Source organism: Marmota marmota, unplaced genomic scaffold (genome assembly GCF_001458135.2).
Source record: "Marmota marmota marmota unplaced genomic scaffold, marMar, whole genome shotgun sequence".
NCBI lineage: Eukaryota > Metazoa > Chordata > Mammalia > Rodentia > Sciuridae > Marmota > Marmota marmota.
The window spans coordinates 30,833,180-30,852,726 of record NW_026000057.1 but is presented as its reverse complement, the minus strand read 5'-3'; the positions used below and the strand labels follow the sequence as shown (position 1 = coordinate 30,852,726).

General features: G+C 35.7%; 1 protein-coding gene across 1 annotated transcript in view; it reads left to right on the top strand.

Moving 5' to 3' along the window:
* Nucleotides 1-19,547, top strand: part of Emcn (endomucin) — a 106,170-nt gene that overhangs the window by 65,695 nt on the left and 20,928 nt on the right. The window contains exons 5-8 of the mRNA XM_015484598.2: nucleotides 1,306-1,344; nucleotides 15,664-15,735; nucleotides 15,984-16,037; nucleotides 17,604-17,699. Of these exons, the coding sequence (XP_015340084.1) occupies nucleotides 1,306-1,344; nucleotides 15,664-15,735; nucleotides 15,984-16,037; nucleotides 17,604-17,699 (261 nt within the window). The remainder of the gene's footprint in view (nucleotides 1-1,305; nucleotides 1,345-15,663; nucleotides 15,736-15,983; nucleotides 16,038-17,603; nucleotides 17,700-19,547) is intronic.

The following is a 19,547-nucleotide window of genomic DNA, read 5'->3' as shown; positions in this document are numbered from 1 at the left end:
GACTGCCACCATAGTAAGGAGAGGGACAGGTAATCATTGAAGTAGTCAAATTGTAACTTTTAAGTATTTTTCTAGGCAGTTCTGTGGGTACTGAAGAGAGACATATGGGTACTGGATGAATGATAGTAAAGCAGGTGGTGAGACACTTCTGAATTTGGAATGTATTTTAAAGTTAGAGTTGATAGACATTTAAAAGCAAAAACATAAAAAACAAAAGGAGACTCAAGAATAACCACTAATATTTTGCCTTGTACAAGTGGAAGACACTGATCCAAGAAAGTGAGGGAAGGAGCGTATTTGAGTGTATACCAGTCAAGAGTTCTAGTTGCAGCATGTTGAAATTAAGGTGCTGATACAGATAGTCAAGTGATTCTACAAAAGAGGCAAGTAGATATATTTTCAAGTGTCATTGTTAGATACATAATGCCCTATTAGTAACTGTTGTATTCTGCTACCTTTCCATGTGTAACCGATGTGATTCTGCAATTTGAGGTAAAATTGGGAGTTCATAACCAACTTGAATCTAATGTATGAAATATGATATGTCAAGAGCTTTGTAATGTTTGAACAACCAATAAAAAAAAGTGTCATTGTTAGGCTTCTATTTGTTTCAAAATTATTTTCTGCACTTTCATGTGGCAAATCCTGTTCATGTTCCACATACTTAAAGTTGTAGAAGGGATCTTTGACTATAGTTTTCTTAAATTAAGTTCCTTCCAGAAAGTTGTCCCTGAACTATATTTACCACAAATGAATTCCCTAATTATCTATCTGAACCTCTTTCACCTTCTCCAGGTCATGAGACACAAAATGTCTTAGTAGGATTGCAACACATAGCAGCCCCATCCAAGAAGCCTTCCAAAGTGTTTGTCATTCTCTGTATTATCGCCAAGGTATCTGAAGTTGTACTAGATGCTCTAAAACAAGATTCAGTAAACTATAGCCCATACACCAAATCTAGCCCCTGCCGTGTGTTGCTAAATAAAGTCTTATTGGAGCATAGCATAGCCATAGCCATTCATTCAGTATCATGTGTGGCTGCATTCATGTTAAAAAGGCAGAGCTGAGTAGTTATAAGAGAACTTATGGTCCATGAAACCTAAAATATTTGACACTTAAAAAAAAATGTTGGTTGACCCCTGCTCTAAGGCTTCCTCTAATCATGAAGCTTCATGATTTTGTGATTTAAGAAAAATGGAATACAAATGAGAAAGATCTATGTCTATTTACCAGCTGAAATAATTGTAAAGCAGTAATGATATTGAGCATTCAATTTTTAGTGATTTTTTTTTCTTTCCTTTAAAGCTGAGAATCAGAGTTCAATCAAAACATCAGAAATACCAGGTAAGTAAACACTCTTTTCTCTGAGTACATTGATATGCAAAATTTCCAAGAAAGAGACAAAGTAGATTAATCAGTTTGAGGGCACAGTGAAATGGTTGAGGGAGAAAACATTACACACAACAAAAATGTTTAGGAGAACTTGGGTTTAAAAGAACAGAACATGCAGACCAGATGAGCGTACAGGACATGCCTGAGTGCTCCTTTGCTGAGGTGGAGCCAGCCCCAAGAAAGAACAGTCTGCGGAATTGCCCTCTGTCGGGTCTCACTGTTCTTGGTTTGTTTCTGTGGCGAGTGCTCTTTCTCCCAGAATCAGAGCATCATCTCCATACTTGTAGACAAAGTCTTACTCTGGCATCCAAAACTGATTGGTGTAAATCACAGTTAGCAATCTAAAATGTTTGCGCTCCAAGAATGGCTCACGTCTTACCATCTCTTAGTTTTACCCTGAATACATTTTGCATGATTGAGTAACAGAAATTGAAAATGATATAGGGCAGATCACAATAGTAAGGGTGAGTCTTCCTGTTTTGAAATTTTAATTTTGGGGGGATTTTCCAACACCCTACCTGGTACTTAAACAAATGATAAATCAAAGGCCCTCAATCCTGGTCACCTTTGCTCTATGTAAAATAAGCCTAAAGGATTATGTGATTTTTTTAAAAATCAGGAAAAAATTATAAGCAATTCTAATACTGTTTCCACAGAAAATGTCTTAAATTAGCTTTCCTTCCACCTCCCTTTTTCAAAAAATTTGAAACAAATTATTATGATTTTAACTTTTAATTTTTATCTACTTCTAGATAATATAACTCATAAATAAATGAGTCATTTGGATTATCAGCTCTCTTTTTTCCTCTCATTGCCATATTTTTATCTTATCCATTGTCAGGGCACTAAGGGAAACAAGGAAAGACAAAACAGAAAAGCAGAGCTTCCAGCAGAGAGGGCTGATACAATTCTGAGAACCTCTCCCCACTGCTCCTGGGTTAACTAAGGAGAGGTCAAAAGATGAAGGGGAATTGGGAGGTTGCCAGATTGTCAGTCTCTTTTAAGTAGGAACTGAAGCATCCTTCATTTTGTTTAAAAGAGTTTTATTTGACAGAATGTTAGCTCTAACTATAATTGGTTTTGAATGGAATAAAAATTTAGTTCATTTGAATTTTTTGAGCTATGTAAACTAGTTCTTCTAAAACGTAAGAGACAAACCATCAATTTGAATAAGCAGATGAGAAAAAAAACAGACTGTTACAAGAAAAGTCATGGTCCTTTCTTTATGCTCAAACTTCAGATAACATCTTGTGGCTAAATCTAATCCAGACTCATATTCCCTTAAAAGATGAATTAGTAAGTTTATTAAGAGGGAATATCCTATTCATACACTATACATGGGTTGGAAATTCTATTCATTTTTCAGATTAAACACTTCTTTTGACTTGTGTATTTGTCATAAAACACATTAAGATGAAAAATTTGTGAAATATTCATCCAAAAATTGACAAGTAGATTATTAAAAAATAATGTGTATTTTAAGTACAATTTTTTTCACCTCTCATTCGATTTACTTGTTTGTTTGTTTTTGTGGTGCTGGGGATTGAACCCAGGGCTTTGTGCAAGCACTCTACCAACTGAGCTATATCCCCAGCCCCTCTACTATTTTTTTATACAGATTTAACTTTCACATAGTACAATGTACAAATCTTATGAACTTCTGCAAACGTATACATCTGTGCAAGCAATGTTGAGAACAAGCTACAGGGCATATATAATAACCCAGAGGGCCTCTTCTACCCCCTTTAACTCCATTTTCTTCCCATCACCAGAGGTTACTACTATACTTGGTATTTTTATTTATTAATTTTTTTGATCACTACAATTTTGATCTCTAACCAATAAAAATTGTTTAACTTCCCTATGTCTTTTATTTTTAAAAGAAATTTTAGGTTCATAGCAAAATTGACATAAGGTACAGATCTCCCATATGCCTCCTGTCCCCACTTCTGCACAGCCTTCCCATTTTATCACTATCCTGAACCAGAGTGGTACAATCATTTCAGTTGAATGAATCGCACAGTATTATCACAGTATTAGTTTATATTAGGAATCCCTACTGGTGTGTATTTTATGGGTTTAGACAAATACATAAGGACACATATCCACTGTTAGAGTATCGTACAAAATATTGTCACTGTCCTAAAAGTCCTAGGTACTCTCATCATTCATCTCTCTCCCGTGACCCCTGGAAACTTCTCATTTTCAGTGCCTCTTGTATAGTTCTTTCCAGAATATCATAAGGTTGAAATTATCCGTAGACTTTTCAGATTGACTTCTTTAACTTAGTAATACACATTTACATTTCATTCATATCTTTTAGTGACTTGATAGCTCATTTCTTTTTCATGCTCATGTAATTTGATTTTGCTGCATTCTGAACTCTCCTAATAATTCCATATTTCTTTTATATGTGCTTTCAAGATCCTAATAAATAATCATTCTATATTAACATTGTCTTTAAAGACTAGGAATTTAAGATTATTCACTTTTAATATTTGAAGTATGCATTGTTCTTATCCCAATTTACCCTAAAAGTATTAAGTACAATTTGATAAAAATTATTTTAACTAGAAGTCAATATGGAATTGTAGACCCAAGAATTCCTAGTACTGATTCCCTTCTATAAATATGAGCTAATAGGTAGCTAATAGTTCTCAGATTTGATATTTTCTTTCATTTTAGCATCTAGCTTTAATTTTCTTAAAAATTACCTTTTAATCATTTACTTCATAGGTTATTGTTAAGATTATAAATATTGATGATTATTATATGTAAAGTCTTTTTGAGGGATTAGGAATAAATAAAATGTAATTACAAGCAACTATACATAAATATGATGTTTTAACATTATATAAATACAAACAAAAATATTGTAGTTATGTGGAAATGATCAATCAAGGTCTGCAGACATGTTCTTTTATTCCATTCAATAGAATAAAGGTGCTCAAGCGGCTGAGGCAGGAGGAGCACAAGTTCAAAGCCAGCCTCAGCAAAAGTGAGGTACTAAGCAACTCAGTGAGACTCTGTCTCTAAATTAAAAAAAAAAAAAAAAACAGGGCTGGAGATGTGGCTCAGTGGTTGAGTGCTGCTGAGTTCAATCTCCTGTACACCCCCCACTGCCAACAAAAAGTATAAAGGTTGTATGCAGTAGTAGCTATGTTTAATGATGCTTAACCTGAGAGATTTATGCTCATTCTCTAAAGCATATGGGAAAGTCAAACTTCAGCTTCCCAGTGTAACCTATCTGCTAGTGTCTACAATTTAGGATGATACTCTGATAATTACACATAATGATGTATTCAATCAACCACTGTTAACCACTGCATTCAATAAATATTCATTCTGTTTCTATTACATGTAATACTAAGAATTATTAAAAAAAATACCTGAAGCTTGTCATTACTACATTACTCAGGGAGACTAAGTAATATTATAGATGACTATAATAACTCTAGTAGTCATGTAGCTGTAAAGTAATGTGTCCTAAGCAAGCTGCAGATTACCTTCTATGAGGTCAGAGGAGAGATTTTTTATTTTCATTTTGCTTATTTTATAGTGTCCTTTGAATGAGGAAAAGCACTTTAAGAAAGACACTGAAAGGATTCATTAAAAAAGTGACTTTTGTTGCCATATTATTCTACCTACTCTAAGTTCAGAGCTAATGAAGAGATGGAAAGACCCACTTAAAAGCAATGTAGGGTTACTTATTACCTAGAGATGGACAGACATTATATCCTCATTTACAATGTTAAGCAATGCTGGGATTCACTTTGTGTTAACCTTGTTGTTTTCCCATAGACAAACAAAGCTGACAACTTGTCCTTGAGGTTTAGTATTAAAGTACACACCTATAATCCCAGCTACTGGAGAGGCTGAGGCAGGAGAACTGTATGTTCAAGGCCTGTCTGGCAACTTAGCAAGACCTTGTCTCAAAATGAAAATAAAAGAAACAGGGCTGGAAATGTAGCTGGGTGGAAGAGCAATTGCCTAGCATGTGCAAGTCCCTAGGTTTGATCCCCAATACTACAAAAAAAAATTTAAAAATGTAAATAATAATAATAAATAAATGGTCCTTGAAAATGGACATTTTAATTAATGAGACCTCAACCCTACACAAAAATGCATCAGTATATCTCAGTGTATTGGGAAAAGAATAAAGCATGGGTCCTTTAGTTTTTGGAGAATACAAGTATATTAATTACTTTAATGTTCTCCAGATAAATGGATGTGTGTGTATAAAAGGAGATTTATTATAAGCAATGGCCTCACACAATTTCAGAAGCTGAGAAATCCCAATTATCTGCTGTCGACAAACTGGAGTCCCAGGCAAGCCACTGGTATACCCTTAGCCAAAATCCAAAGGTCTGAGAACCAGGTGTGTGATGGTGTAGTTTCAGTTCTAAAGTTGGTAGGCTCAAGAAACACAGGAGAGCTGAGTGTTTCAGTACAAGTTCTAAGGCAGGGGAAGATCGACATCCCCATCCAAGGCAGCCAGGCAAGAGGAGTCTCTTCTTGGTCTATTCAGGACTTTAGCTGGTTGGGCAAGACAAGGTCCACCACCTTAGGGAGAACAATCTGCTTTCCTCAGTCTCCAAATTCAAAGGTTAACCTCAGCCAAAAACACCTCATGGACACACTCAACATAAGGCCTGGTCCAGTACTGGACACCCTGTGGCCCAGTCATGTAGACCCACAAAAGTAACCACCATAGCATCCCCTAGTGACCAGTACACCTTGTGAAAGATCTTATTATAACTATCTTCTACATTTTCCTTAGCTGTGTTGCAGAACCTCAGCTGCATTTTGGTCATTTTCGTTTTGTAGAAAAGCAAAAACAAGAACTGACGTGACAAATTCCATCAAACCTGAGCACCAGCCCTTAGAAAGGAGGACACTGTGTCTTATCTGAGGATCTTCATTGTGCTCCGTGCTTTATTTCTGTCTCTAGGAGGTCACACAAAGTGAAGCATGAATCATTATGCAGGGCTTGTCTATCTGAGCTTTCTAACTTTGAATGACAAAATCTTAACATTGTTGTTTAGGTAGGACTCACTCAAGCTAGAAATATATCTATAGAAAAGTAATATCTAGAGGGTTTTTTTTTTAACTTAGGATTTTATAATGCCGAAAAAAATAAATTGAGAATGAAAGAATTCACTTATGGAACAAATGACATATCAAGATTTAAGTGGTGAGGTTTGACATAAATTTCGACTCAAGAAATTGTATAGATCCTGGGTCTGGCTAATTGGTTTCTTGTCTAGTTCAGAAATATGGTGAGTCTCTAAGAAGCACTCTGCACTATTCTTATACCACCCTAACCTACACTGAAAGGTCATAAAAACACTTTAGGAACCGAAATATTTTGATAGTATTGCCCAGAGGTGTATTCCTCCAACAAACTCCACAGTGTGCTTTGTTCAATGCATAAGGAACGATTCTCCCTGTCTCCTTGTATCTGTCTGCAAAGTTTGGTTTGAACTGTTGAGGGAAAGCGGTATTCTTATGTCTTGGTGTGAAGAATACATTCTTCATTGGGGCCTACATTGAAAATAGGTTATATTTCATGAAATATGATTATTTTGCATGATTTATAACTATTCAAATTGAAAAAGAAGGACACACCCTCTTTCTTCTTTCATGAAAGAAAAAAAGACAAGACCTTGTAACTTGTTTTCACTGAAGTACAGGAGCTTAGGTAATATTGGCTTGTGGTTGACAGCACAGACTCTAGAGCCTGTGTTAGAATCCTGGCTCTGCTACGTACTTGCTGTGTGACTTTTGACAAATTACTTAATCTTTCTGGGCTTCAGTTTCCACTTTGTAAAATGCAAATAATAAGTAATAATTGGATTAATATTTGTCAAACAATTAAATTAAGATCTGCTATAGTGTCTGTAAGGGTTTGAAAATAAAATCATGTTTTAATATTTTCATGTCCATATTTATGTTGATGAGGAGAGTAAGAACATTCTAAAACTTTCAGATTATAAGTATAAATTTCATTGATCTCGTGAATAATTATGCCATAAACAATAAAATGAACTAACTTAAAATCTGTTATCTCTCTGAGTCACAGTATCTCCCATCTTTAAAACACAAGATTTAAAAGGTTTGCTTAAGAATACAATGAATTAGAACATATGCAAGTAATTAGCAAAACGGCTCATTCATTATACATTATATATAATTTTCTGGGAATTAATAAGTATTCAAATTGAAAAAGAAAGACACATCCTCTATCCTCAACATAGATTTCCAGCTTCCTAAATCCTAAATCTAAAGTAAATAAATCTCCATTCACAGTGATTACCAGGTTAATGGGTGTCATTTCCTCAGGTTGGACCCATTTATGGCCCAAAGCAAAGTGAAGGAAATTTGAGATAAGACTTTTTGTTGTTATTTTTTTTTTTTACATTGCCATAGAGTGTAACTAATTCACAAAGGTAAAATCTAATGAGAGTAAGAATTAATTTTCACGTATTGAAGGCAGAAAAATTCCTGTTTGGTAATTTGCCTGTTAAGTGGATAAGAAGTACCAATTACAGGTGAACATACATACTAGCTATGACAAAATAAGGAACCCTGACAAGAATCTAAAACCTTAAAGCTAGAACAGAATTCAGGGGTCATGTCGGAACATTCTCCTCCATAAACAGAATTCCACCAACTGTCCTCCTAGCATTAACTGCCTGTACCGCTTGTGTTCCAGTTACTTTCATAACAGCCCATTTATTTCCCCCATGATAATGAAAGCCCAGAGTAGACACCAGGAACTGTATGAATCCTGGGGATTAATCCTTAGAAGGGGCCTACTTACATCTTTCACTTGTATTTGTTCTGATTTCTTATTTCTATTTTATTCCTCAAGGGCATATATCATTGTTTCAGCTTCCTAAATCCTTTTTGTTAAGAGAGGCTTATATGTGAGGTTTGATAAACAATAACAGAATCCTGTTTTGATCTTCGGCTTACTTTATGCTTGATCTTTATCCCTGTTTCTCATTGATCAATTTGGGGGTATGAGTCTCACCTCCCCTACAGAAATGCAAGCTTCGTACATGAAATAGCTGCCTCTTGCACTCTACTGTATTTCCTTCAATAGCTAGTGTTGGGCCCATAGTGGGTCTCTATTTTGTATGTGTTAATTTTGAGTGAATATAAAATTAATAAAATAATAATTTTAAATATGCAATAGGGTTAATATTAAGATGGAAAAGTTCATTTCATGCATTCATTTCATCTCTAGCCACCTCTGCTGTCAAAAACTTTTGTTTATCCATTCAGTGAACTCCAACAGACCCAACTTCTGGACATAGCTCTAGCATTTGTGAAACATCAGTGAGCAAAAATAAAGATCCTTGACCTTGAGGATCTTATATTCTAGTAAGGAAGACAAACTACAATCAATAAAAATGATGGTGTAAATTATACAGTTGGCTTACAGGTGGCAAGTACTCTAAGAAAAAGAAACTACAAATGTGAAAACAGTGTGGGAGGGGGGCAACCCAGGTGGGGAGAAGCTGGGGTCAGTTTGCAGGACTGAAAAAGTGGTCAATGCAGAACACCTTGTAAGGGTTTGAGTAAACATGAGAAGGAAGTGAGTCACCCAACATGCAGAAGAAGAGCCTCCATGCTGAGTTGGAACCGGAGGAGGCCTGGCATGGATAAGGGACAGCACCCAGTAAGTGGGCAGAGTCAAGGAAAAGGGTCATCAGGCAGATTTCTGCACAAATGCAAGGACTTCAGGCTTTTCTGTGAATGGAATGGGGAATGACTGGGGGTTTGGAGCAAAGGGGTTATATGATCTTACTCCTGTTTGTAAGTAACTGTGAGCACTGAAGTGAGTCTTCCAGCTGAAGCGAGAGATAATGGTAGCGTAGATGGGTGGTTTCAGGGTAGGTGGCCTGAAATCTCCAAATTCTAATTATATTTTGTGGATGGAGGCAATAGATATTCCTGGGGGTTGCATGTGAGAGGCTAGAAAGAGGTGAGACTAAATAGGTTGTTGGCCTGAGCAGTAAGAAGGTATCTGTGGTCCCCAATAGAAAGGGACAGCTGTTGGTGAAGAAGGTCAAGTGCAGGCACTGCGTTTAAAATGTCTATTATTAGTTAAGGCGTTCTCTGATTTTTAAGCCTGGAGTTTAGGAAAGATATCTGGGTAGGAAGTATCAACTGGATGGTCATTGGCATTGGTGTTGTACTTATCCCTTGGAATTGAATGAAATCAATTCAATGGAATGAGTGGAGTTATAGATAAGGACAAGAACTAAGATCTGGGGGGCATTTCAAGATTATAATTTAGAGAGAAGAGGAGGAAGCAATCAAGAAGACCAAGAAGAGTCAGCCATAGAAAGAAGTGGAGTGTGCTCTCAGAAACCATGCAAAGAACATGTTTTAAAGAGGAAGGCATGGTTTATTGTGTCAAATGTTGATTTTTTGTTTGTTTGTTTGTTTGTTTGGTGTGGTGCTGGGGATTAAACCTAGGGTTTTGTGCATGCAAGGCAAGTACTTTACCAACTGAGTTATATCCCCAGCCCCTGAAAAGTTCTTTTTAAAAATGGGATATGTATCCATCAAGTTGCTATTACTGACCAGTTCTAATTATTTATAACTAATGTAAAACAATAATTGCTCAATCCAATGGAGTTGAGTCCCTTGAGCACCCACACACAAAATGTCTATACAGCCAAAAGAAGTATGGACAACATGAGAGAAATAAAAATAAAAAACAGATATTTATTTTCTTTCTTGAGTTAGAATATTTTCTTCTCTCCTGCCTTACACCATTATTTCTCAGTGATGTCTGTATATCTCATATTCCTTCCTCTAATTTTCAAGTGCCAATTATCTTGATTGAGTTACTTAGCCAGGCCTGCATGTTATGTGTGTTTATATGTTAATGTTGTGTTAACATGAAATCGTTCTAGGAATTGCAATTGTGTTTTCTTTTTGTTGCTGTTGTTACCAGGGATGGAGCCCAGGAGTACTTAACCACTGAGCCACATACCCAGCCCCCTTTTCTATTTTTAAGTTTTGAGACAAGGTCTTGCTAAGTTGCTTAGGGCCTCATTAAGTTGCTGAGACTGGCTTTCAACTTGTCATCCTCCTATCTCAGCCTCCTGAGCCACTGAGATTATAGACCTGCATCACCTCCTCCAGCAACAATTTATGTTTTGTAAAACCTCTTGTGCATGTACTGGGCATATGCTGATGAAACAATTAAGATCAATACTGTGCCAGAAAACCCGACCAGAGGACTACCACAGAGTTTTTCTTAGAGGGAATGCCACTAACCTTATAGTGCAGTCCCAGCAACAAATCCAATGGTGAGACTTCAGCCCAGGTTGAAGGAAAACAGGAAATGGAGGCTATGCTTAAAAATCAGCCATGAAGGTTTGGGGGCATTGAAGTGAGCAAGGGGGAAGACTGCACACATTTTAATTCATACTGTGCAAATGGCCAATGATTTTACCAAAGATTTGGAAGGAATGATCTCTGTGTGCTTGTTCACATCCCAGAGAGGTAATGAGCAGTCAGGAGATCCAGGTGTTAGTTATGACTTGATCATTGTTGCTGCAAGATCTTGTCAAAGTGTTTTAAACCCCTCCAAGCCTCAGTCTCATCATATGCAAAATAAAAAGCTTGGACAAGTCAGGGTTGGCAAATGTGTGTCCAGATGCTGCCACTCAACTCCTGGTGAGGGCAGCCTCTGCAGTGTCACATTGTTCTCAACTATGGTTTCACAGTATTTCTGCACACAGCTTTCCATACAGTCCCTGCCAATACATTAAGGTTGGCACTCAAAATGAACATGCTGTGCCATTCTGTGCCCAAAATCACATGCCTCAAACAACAGTGTACCATGACTCTGAGAATGATTCTTTGGCTTGATAAGATACTCAGATCAAAATGGTGTTCGCTAATAAATCAACTTCTAGCATCTAGAACAAGATCTAGCACATAGAAGTTTCTCAACCAATGTTAATAAAATAAATAATAGCTAAACTTGAGAGCTTGCTTAAGCATTTTGCATATATTACCTTTTTATTTTTATAATTCTTTTTTAAGGCATGTACCTCTTTGTCTTCATTTTATTGATGAGAAAAAAAACCTGCAGATGTTACGAAATATATATATATATATATAATGTAAACATACATTTATGTATATACATATGTACATATGCAGCTACATATGTAAGTTTAAATGTATGTATCTGAATAAGTGATCTGCATATTTGGGGCTCAAATCTTATTCTCTGAGTGTATGGTCATATTCTTGACCAGATCTAACTTCAAATCCTTACAGCAAAGAACTTAAGCCCCAAACTACCAAGTCCCATTAGCCAAAAAAAGAAAAGAAAGAAGAAAAAGAAAAAGAAAAAAGAAAGGAAGAAAGAATGAATGAAATATTCAAGATTACTTGGCTGCAAACAACAGAAATTTGATTTAAGTTAAATAAAGATTTTTTTAATTAAAAGGCAACTAGAAGGCTCACAAAAGAAGTATAGAAGCCAGATAATTTCAAGGATTTAGTATTCCCATAGATAGTTCTGTCTGAGTTTTGCCTTGGGAATAACTCAGAATCTCTATACTCAAATTCTTAGGAGAGGAATTTAGTCATATGGCAACCTGAGGTCAGAATAAGAAGGGGCATCTCTTATGATGATATAAAAAGAGGAAAAGGTTCTTCCCCACAGGAAAAGTTAGGTTCTTCAAAGAGGGAAAAAAATAAAAGGTTGTAAAAGGCAACATCCACATCTTCTGATTCCACTTGAAAACTCTTGAGATTCCATTTCTGCCCCCAATAGACAATGATTTTTTTAAACAGATGCAAATGGAGCCTGCTTTAGTTTGAGTCATCAGAGAAGCAGAGTTCAAGATGCAATTAAATATACAAGGATTTTATTGGAAAAAATGTGTGTGAGAGAAAATGGGAAGGACACCAAGTGAGGCTGCAGAGCTATCAGACAGGGATGCAAGTCTGACATGGAGAGGAGGCAAGGAGGCTGGGTGGAAGCTTTTGAGGTTGTCATGCTCTAAAGAAGGTTCAGGAAGGTCTCCAGGGAATCCTCCAACCCAAGTCCTATCTTCTAGGAAGTGTTCTTGCCAGGGCCATTCATTGACTGGGAGCTGCTGTGGGGAAGCATGGCCCCAGCACAAACACAGGGAAGGATTTGTAGAGAGCACATGAAGACACTTGGTCACTTACACCTGTAGTTGGAGTTTTGTGAGGCACATTCTCAAGGTAACCACAGGTGTTCCCAGAACATCAATAAATTTTCCTGTTCTTAAAACTCTCAATGATTCATCATGTAATTGGTTTATAGCAAGGACCAAACATATATCACTGGGAGACACAGATGGGGTAAATTTGGATACATGCTATTTTAACCTATTTGGCTTTGAGGGATTCTACCTCAGGTGCTTGCTCCAAGTCTGACCTGAACTTTGCAAACTGGATTTAAATTGTGATTCAATATATCCCTAATTCAGTAATCACCACACAGTCACCAAGTCAGATTCTAATTGCAAACCTATGTCATCTAAGAGTTTCTCCAATTCCTAACTAGAGCAAAGAAACTTCTGAAAACATGGAAATGTCTGAAAAGTCTAGCTCACATATTTTTAGACTTAGAATTTTGAGAAAATGAGACAAACTGACTTGGTTCAACTTTCAAGGGGCACAATAATATATCATTATAATATCATAAAGTAGTATATATTAACATATATATAATTATAATTAATATATATACTGTCATATTAGGTAACATGTACATATTAGTATCAATTACTCTTCTAGGCAGTTTAAATTTATTTTTACTCATTTAATCTTTGAAGCAAGAACATGATGTAAAAGTAGGACAATCCTCATTTATTTTTGTGGGAAACCAGATTCCAAAAGGTCAAGTAACTTGTCCAGGTTTCCATAGGAAGTAAGTTCTGCAATCAGATTTGAACCTATGGAATCTGTCTTCTGAATCCTGTTCTTAACTGCTTCTCCTGTACCTTCCCTGACAGTGATATTTGGGTAGGAATGTTTTAACAAAATGCATGGAGGTCATCAGAACACAGCATGAATCCCTCTGAGTCACAGAAAGAATGACTTTAGGCTCAAAATTTGTGAATTTACCAAGAACCACAATGTCAACAATATAATCATGCTGAAGATAGGATTTCTCAAATTGTGGATCACTAATAGAAGTTAGGATCAATACTTTTAAAAACAAAATAAGAATTACAGGTAACAGAGATAAATTGCATGTATGTGTGTGTACATGGGCATGTGAGTATTGGATTAAAAAATGATGTTATTTTTAAATTTTTATGGGTTCTTTTTAGTTATACATAACATTAGGACTTATTTTGACATAATTATAAAAGCACGGAACACAATTTGCTCTAATTCAGTCCCCAATATTTTCCCTTTTTCTTACATCCTGTTCCCTTCCCTCTACTCTACTGATCTTTCAGAAATGATTTACAAACTGAGGGTTACAGATAAATGAAAAAATATTTTCTATTTTTTAATTTCCATTTCAGGAGCCACTGAATCCTTCCAATAAGAAGGCGAGCTCTTCTGCTTGCCTGTGGTCATTAGCAATAACCATGGCTCTGGACAACCAGCATGCTTTAGGTGGGAAAGCTTGGGCTTCATCTGAAACAGACAGGGTATACTGTCTGGGGCTGCCATAGCCTGCCTATGAGAAGGTAATAGAATAGGCTATGGAATCTTAGAAATTAACCCTTGGGAAATTCCAGGAGGATTAAGACCATTGGTTATTTAATCAGCCATCTTGTCTTCTGCCAAGATAACTGAAAGGGTAGTGCTCACTAAAGCACTTGACACTGGAAAAAAAGCAGCTAAAAGTACCAAGGTTTCATAGAGTTCCCACTCTTTTATTTGACATTCCTTTTTCTGCCTGCTTAGTGCACCAGCCTGACATTTTTCTTTGTTCTTATGGGCATATATCTAGCTTCCTCCCACAGATCTCTTACATGGCAAGAACGGTACAGACTCTAAACATTATTCTTCCCCCACAGATGTCAAAAATGCATGAGCATGCAGTGCGTGCTGGGCTGTGGGTGGCAAAGAAGGAAAGAGCCAAGGAAGGCAATCTTAGAAATATCAATTTCTTTGATATAATTATACAATGGCTTCAATACTCCTAAGGGGCCATAATCATAAATGATGCCTCTTAGCCCTCAGCCATATGCTACTGCATGCCTGCTACTATCAGAGCTCTGTGGAGAGTGTGGGAGAATTGTGGCCTTTGCATTCCAGGAACTTGCATCTTAGTGGAAGACAAGGCAAACAGGTATAATAAAAAGAGAGTGCTTCATACCACAAATGACAAGGAATTTTCAAAAAAGTTTCTAAATGCAAATTACATTTTATTCTTTTTTTTAGCATTTTTATTTATTTTTTTATTTTTTATTCTAATTTGATATATATGACAGCAGAATGCATTACAATTCATATTATACATATAGAGCAAAATTTTTCATATCTCTGGTTATATATAAAGTACATTCTTAACACAAAAAATAAATGCCATAAGCTCATAAAACATTTAATTATTTACATTTCCTTTAAACTTACTGAGACATAGATTTTTGAATAATACTTTTTAAATAATTTATGGTTAGTCCTTCTGATTGAAGATGTCAAATGTTAAGCAAATGAAGAATAACGATAATAAGATCTTAATAACATTTTCCATGGGGACGAAAAAAGAGCATCAATAGCAGTGGGAATAGGTTTCTTTGATTTTACCCCATCTTTCTAACCTAAGCTTCATTTACACATTTTCTTCAGCTTTTGAGAAATACTATAAAGCCTGAAGAACTGTGCATTTGTGTCCATTTTAAGCATATGTGATGGAGAAAAATCTCTGTCTTCAAAAATGAAAATATATGAAATTTGTATAGTGTTCTTGCATAGATTTCCATCTCACAAGAATCTCATATAGTAAGCTATACAATCTCTAGCTTACAGTGAGAAACTTACTCAAGTTTTCTTGGTCAGTTCTTAAAGATATGATACCTATATTATATGATTTTAAGTTAAATCATCTTTCCAGCAAGAATAGATAAATGGTTTAGTGTTACAATGTATGCATGCTATTATTCAGCAATAAGTTGTTTTTCAGAACTTCAAAAATACACTGTTTGAATCTTCAAAGAAATGCAACATGAAGACTTACTATTATATTCTAACTCTGGATTTGTAATTTTTCTACAATTTATATTCATGAAACAGATACATCACCTTCTAAAACCACTACAGTATCCTCATCATTAATAACAACTCCAAGATACATCTCCCCACAAGGTATGATTTCTGTGTGTCTGAGTGGAATATTGGCCTGCTTGACCCTTCCTCACCAACAAAATCCTACCAATCTTGGTTCTCAAAGCAGAGTTCTTTCAAAATGAGAATTTTTTTTTGCACTCGAAGCATGACATCTATCAATCATAGCTGTTTTCCTTAAATGTGGGTGGAGGGAGGATTATGAAGATTGGCACACATTAACCAAAGGTGAATTGTCTTTTTTTCTTTTTTTTTCTTAAAAATACTAGGCACTGAGGATGAAAAATATGCAAACCCTTCACCAACCAGTCCTTCTTATTCCAGTGAGTAACATACACATCTCCATTCAGGGCAGTTGATATGCAGAATGTTCAAATATGAGCAATAAAGGGAAGGGATTAGATTATGACTTTTTTTCCCCTCAACTTTATTGAACTTTAGCTGCCTGCTTTGAGAATTTCCCACAAATCTGATCTTAGTTAGCCGACTTTGGAAATATTTTTCTTATCTTAGTGCTAAGGAATTATCAAGGGCCAAAGATGACTATGGAACTAGTTTCAGACAAGCCAAAATGCACAGGAAGAGATCCCAGTACAAAGTTATTGTGGTCAAACCATCACGTTGTGTACCTTGGATATATTCCATATTCATTTCCAATTAAATATTTTAAATAAATAAAGTAAGTTACCTTAATAGAACTTTATGTTTAAAAAAGACCTTTCAGACACATTCCATTTTAACTAAAATATATGTATATATTTAGAGTATATATTAGAATAAATGTATGCTAGGACTAAATACAGAATACTTAATAATTTTCTCAGAAATTTAGCTTAAGATAAATATACATGAAGCTGGAATCATAAAACTTTATCTTAGGTTTGAGTAAAGCCATTTCACTAAGTAAGTCAGTAGAGAAATTACAGAGCTACTGATTCACAGACTCTTTATTTAGGAAAGCAATAATAACCTCACTTAAAGTCTATTAAGAAATCAAAAGAATGTTCTTAAAACAAATATTTAATCATGACAGTGGAAGTGTAAACTATCCTATAAATTAGTTGGAGAACTATCCTCACCCTTTAATAAATATATGAGGATCACATACACAAGCAGATGGGAAGACCTAACTAAAGAGTAGCTTAACTCCTGATTCTCTTGTTGTATTCCTATGACAGTGTGTTTCATTTCACCACTATTCTCTTAATATGGGAAATGACTATTAGAAAAGAAGGCAGATAATTCTATAAAATCAAAAGCACTCTCAAAAAAACAAAACAAAAAACAGGAAAAACACACCCTAGGTCACCTTAGCAACATCACGCCCCCAAACAAACACACACTCAGGCATTTCTCTTGAATCATGTTTTGCAGTTTTTAAGAATCACACCCAAAGTGATATCTACTTGTGTTATTTTATGCCTTTACTGGTTTCAGGACAATATTATTAAAAGGGTAAATGTGAGTTTTTCAGTAAGACTAGCACAGCCCCAAGTGAACTATATACGTTTTTCCAAGTAACTTTGATATAAAGTGCTTAGGAATATAATGAGTGAATGTGATTTGAACTATAATCTAGAAGACATTTTCTGCCTCTCCAGTCCTCCATCTCTTTATTCCCCCAGTCACCAGGAAGATGAGGAATTCATCTCTCTTAGGTTTGCAAGTTTGTTTCAGAAGGGCTACAAGACTGACATCAAGTGGATGTGTCAGAAATGACAACTGGAGCAAAAATCCAAAAAGCAGATAAATCCTCTTTGTCTGAAATGCAATATTTTTAACAGAATGAAGTTTAAAGGAGAAATCATGCATGCTTTTGCTCAGTTAGTAATCTATCTATGTGAAATCCAGAAGCCACTCTAATTCACAATGTCTCCAACACTTTTCAGGTATTATTTTGCCAGTGGTTATTGCTTTGATTGTTCTAACACTTTCAGTATTTGTTCTGGTGGGTTTGTATCGAATGTTCTGGAAGACAGACCCAGGTATGTAACTGTGTTTTGTTTTATTTTGTTTGTCTGAAAGGATGATGAATAATTGCTTAGTCTAAAATTGAACTTAGATTCTTAAAAGGTGAAAGAAGTCTCACAGATAGAGATAAAATATTGCTTGATCACAAAAATAGAGGGTAAGATGCAGAAAAATTCCATTGAATGCCAGTGGCTTTAAGGAATGGGGATTAACTTCTGTTGGTGGATATTAAATATGGAAAAATTCTGGTAAATGAAATAGCCTAATTTTTGTGAATGGTCAAGGGAACATGGGGGTAAAGAGGGCATAGAGTGGCATATCTGATTTATAATGAAGTTTTTCTTTTTTCCATTTGAACATAATAGATAATAAAGGGAGTCTTGCTAAGTTTAGGAGCCCACAATCTTAAGAACAGTGTTTTGTGACTTTAGTCCTTGAAGATTCAGCTTCCTTCCAATGAAGGTGTCTACCTTAACTCTGTTTTGTTTCTTGTTTAAATAAACTTTCTATTTTAGAATAGATTTAACTTACAGATAACTTGCAAAGATGAGGAGTCCCCATATATCCCACATCTAACTTCCCTTATTATTATGTCAGTAGAGTGTATTTGTCACAATTAATGAACCAGTACTCAGAAATTATTGTCAACTAAATTCTTTACCAAATTTGTATTTCTTTCCATTTTTTTATTCAGTTGTTTTTCTGTTTCAAGGACTTTGGCTATTTTTTTTCCTTCAACATCTTCTAAATTTCCTTTAGCTCCCATGGCTCAACTGTCCCCTATGTCACCTTAACTCCATCGATCTTCCCGTTCCCAACTGATGGTATTGTGCAGTGTCATGAATGCGTGTCACCCACACTGGTTCCTTATACTGGAATGTCTAGCCCACCTCTTAGCTTTTATGATATACCTCCAATTTACCCTGTGGGGTCCAGATCAAATGAAAAGTTACTTATCTTTTTATAGCATACCATCATAGAATGAATTGTCCCCTTAATTTTAATTCTACAGTGTCGATGATATCATTCATCATACTATGGCATAGTACTTTCTATGCCTTCTTTCTATGCCTTCTCTCCTGTGAGTCAGATGATCCCTCCAAGTCACAAATCTCATTTTCCACATTACACTATAATATATACAGACCCTCATTACATACTTTTGAGTTAAATTTTTAAATCTTCAGTAAAATAGAGTCTTGCCTTTACCCACTTTGATTCAAAATGTTTCACTAACAGAATTCTACCAAAGTCCCAGAAATGGTTAAAATGTAAAAAGCACTAATTTTTATAGAGTATATGAGCTGCACTATTCATTGCTGACTTCGTGGACAGAGTGCCCTCAGGACACTAATGAATGCAATACAGGGGAGCCACTGAGTGTACATCTCACAGGCCATTAGTGAATGATCATGACAGCGCAGGAAAGTTAGGAGACCAAGACTGCAGTGTTCAGTTTAGCTCTTGGTGGAAAATAAGAAAACAAATCAATGCCTTATCATTTGGGAGTGAGTGAATAAACTTCTTAGTAATCTCTGAAATATGTTTTCTTACCCCAATTTCCAGAGGGAAGATAGCTTTTTTATATGTAGGCTTAATTTTTCCAAATTTTTAAACCACCAATACCCAATTTTTATGTTAAATCAGCCTAAATTTGAAGCCTATGAGTGTAGATTATGAGAGTTATCCAATCCCCAAAAACCAAATGCCAAATATTTTCTTTGATATAAGGAAGCTGATTCATAGTGGGATAGGGAGAGGGAGCATGGGAGGAATAGACGAACTCTAGATAGGGCAGAGGAGTTGGAGGGGAAGGAAGGGAGCATGGGGCAATTAATGATGGTGGAATGTGATGATCATTA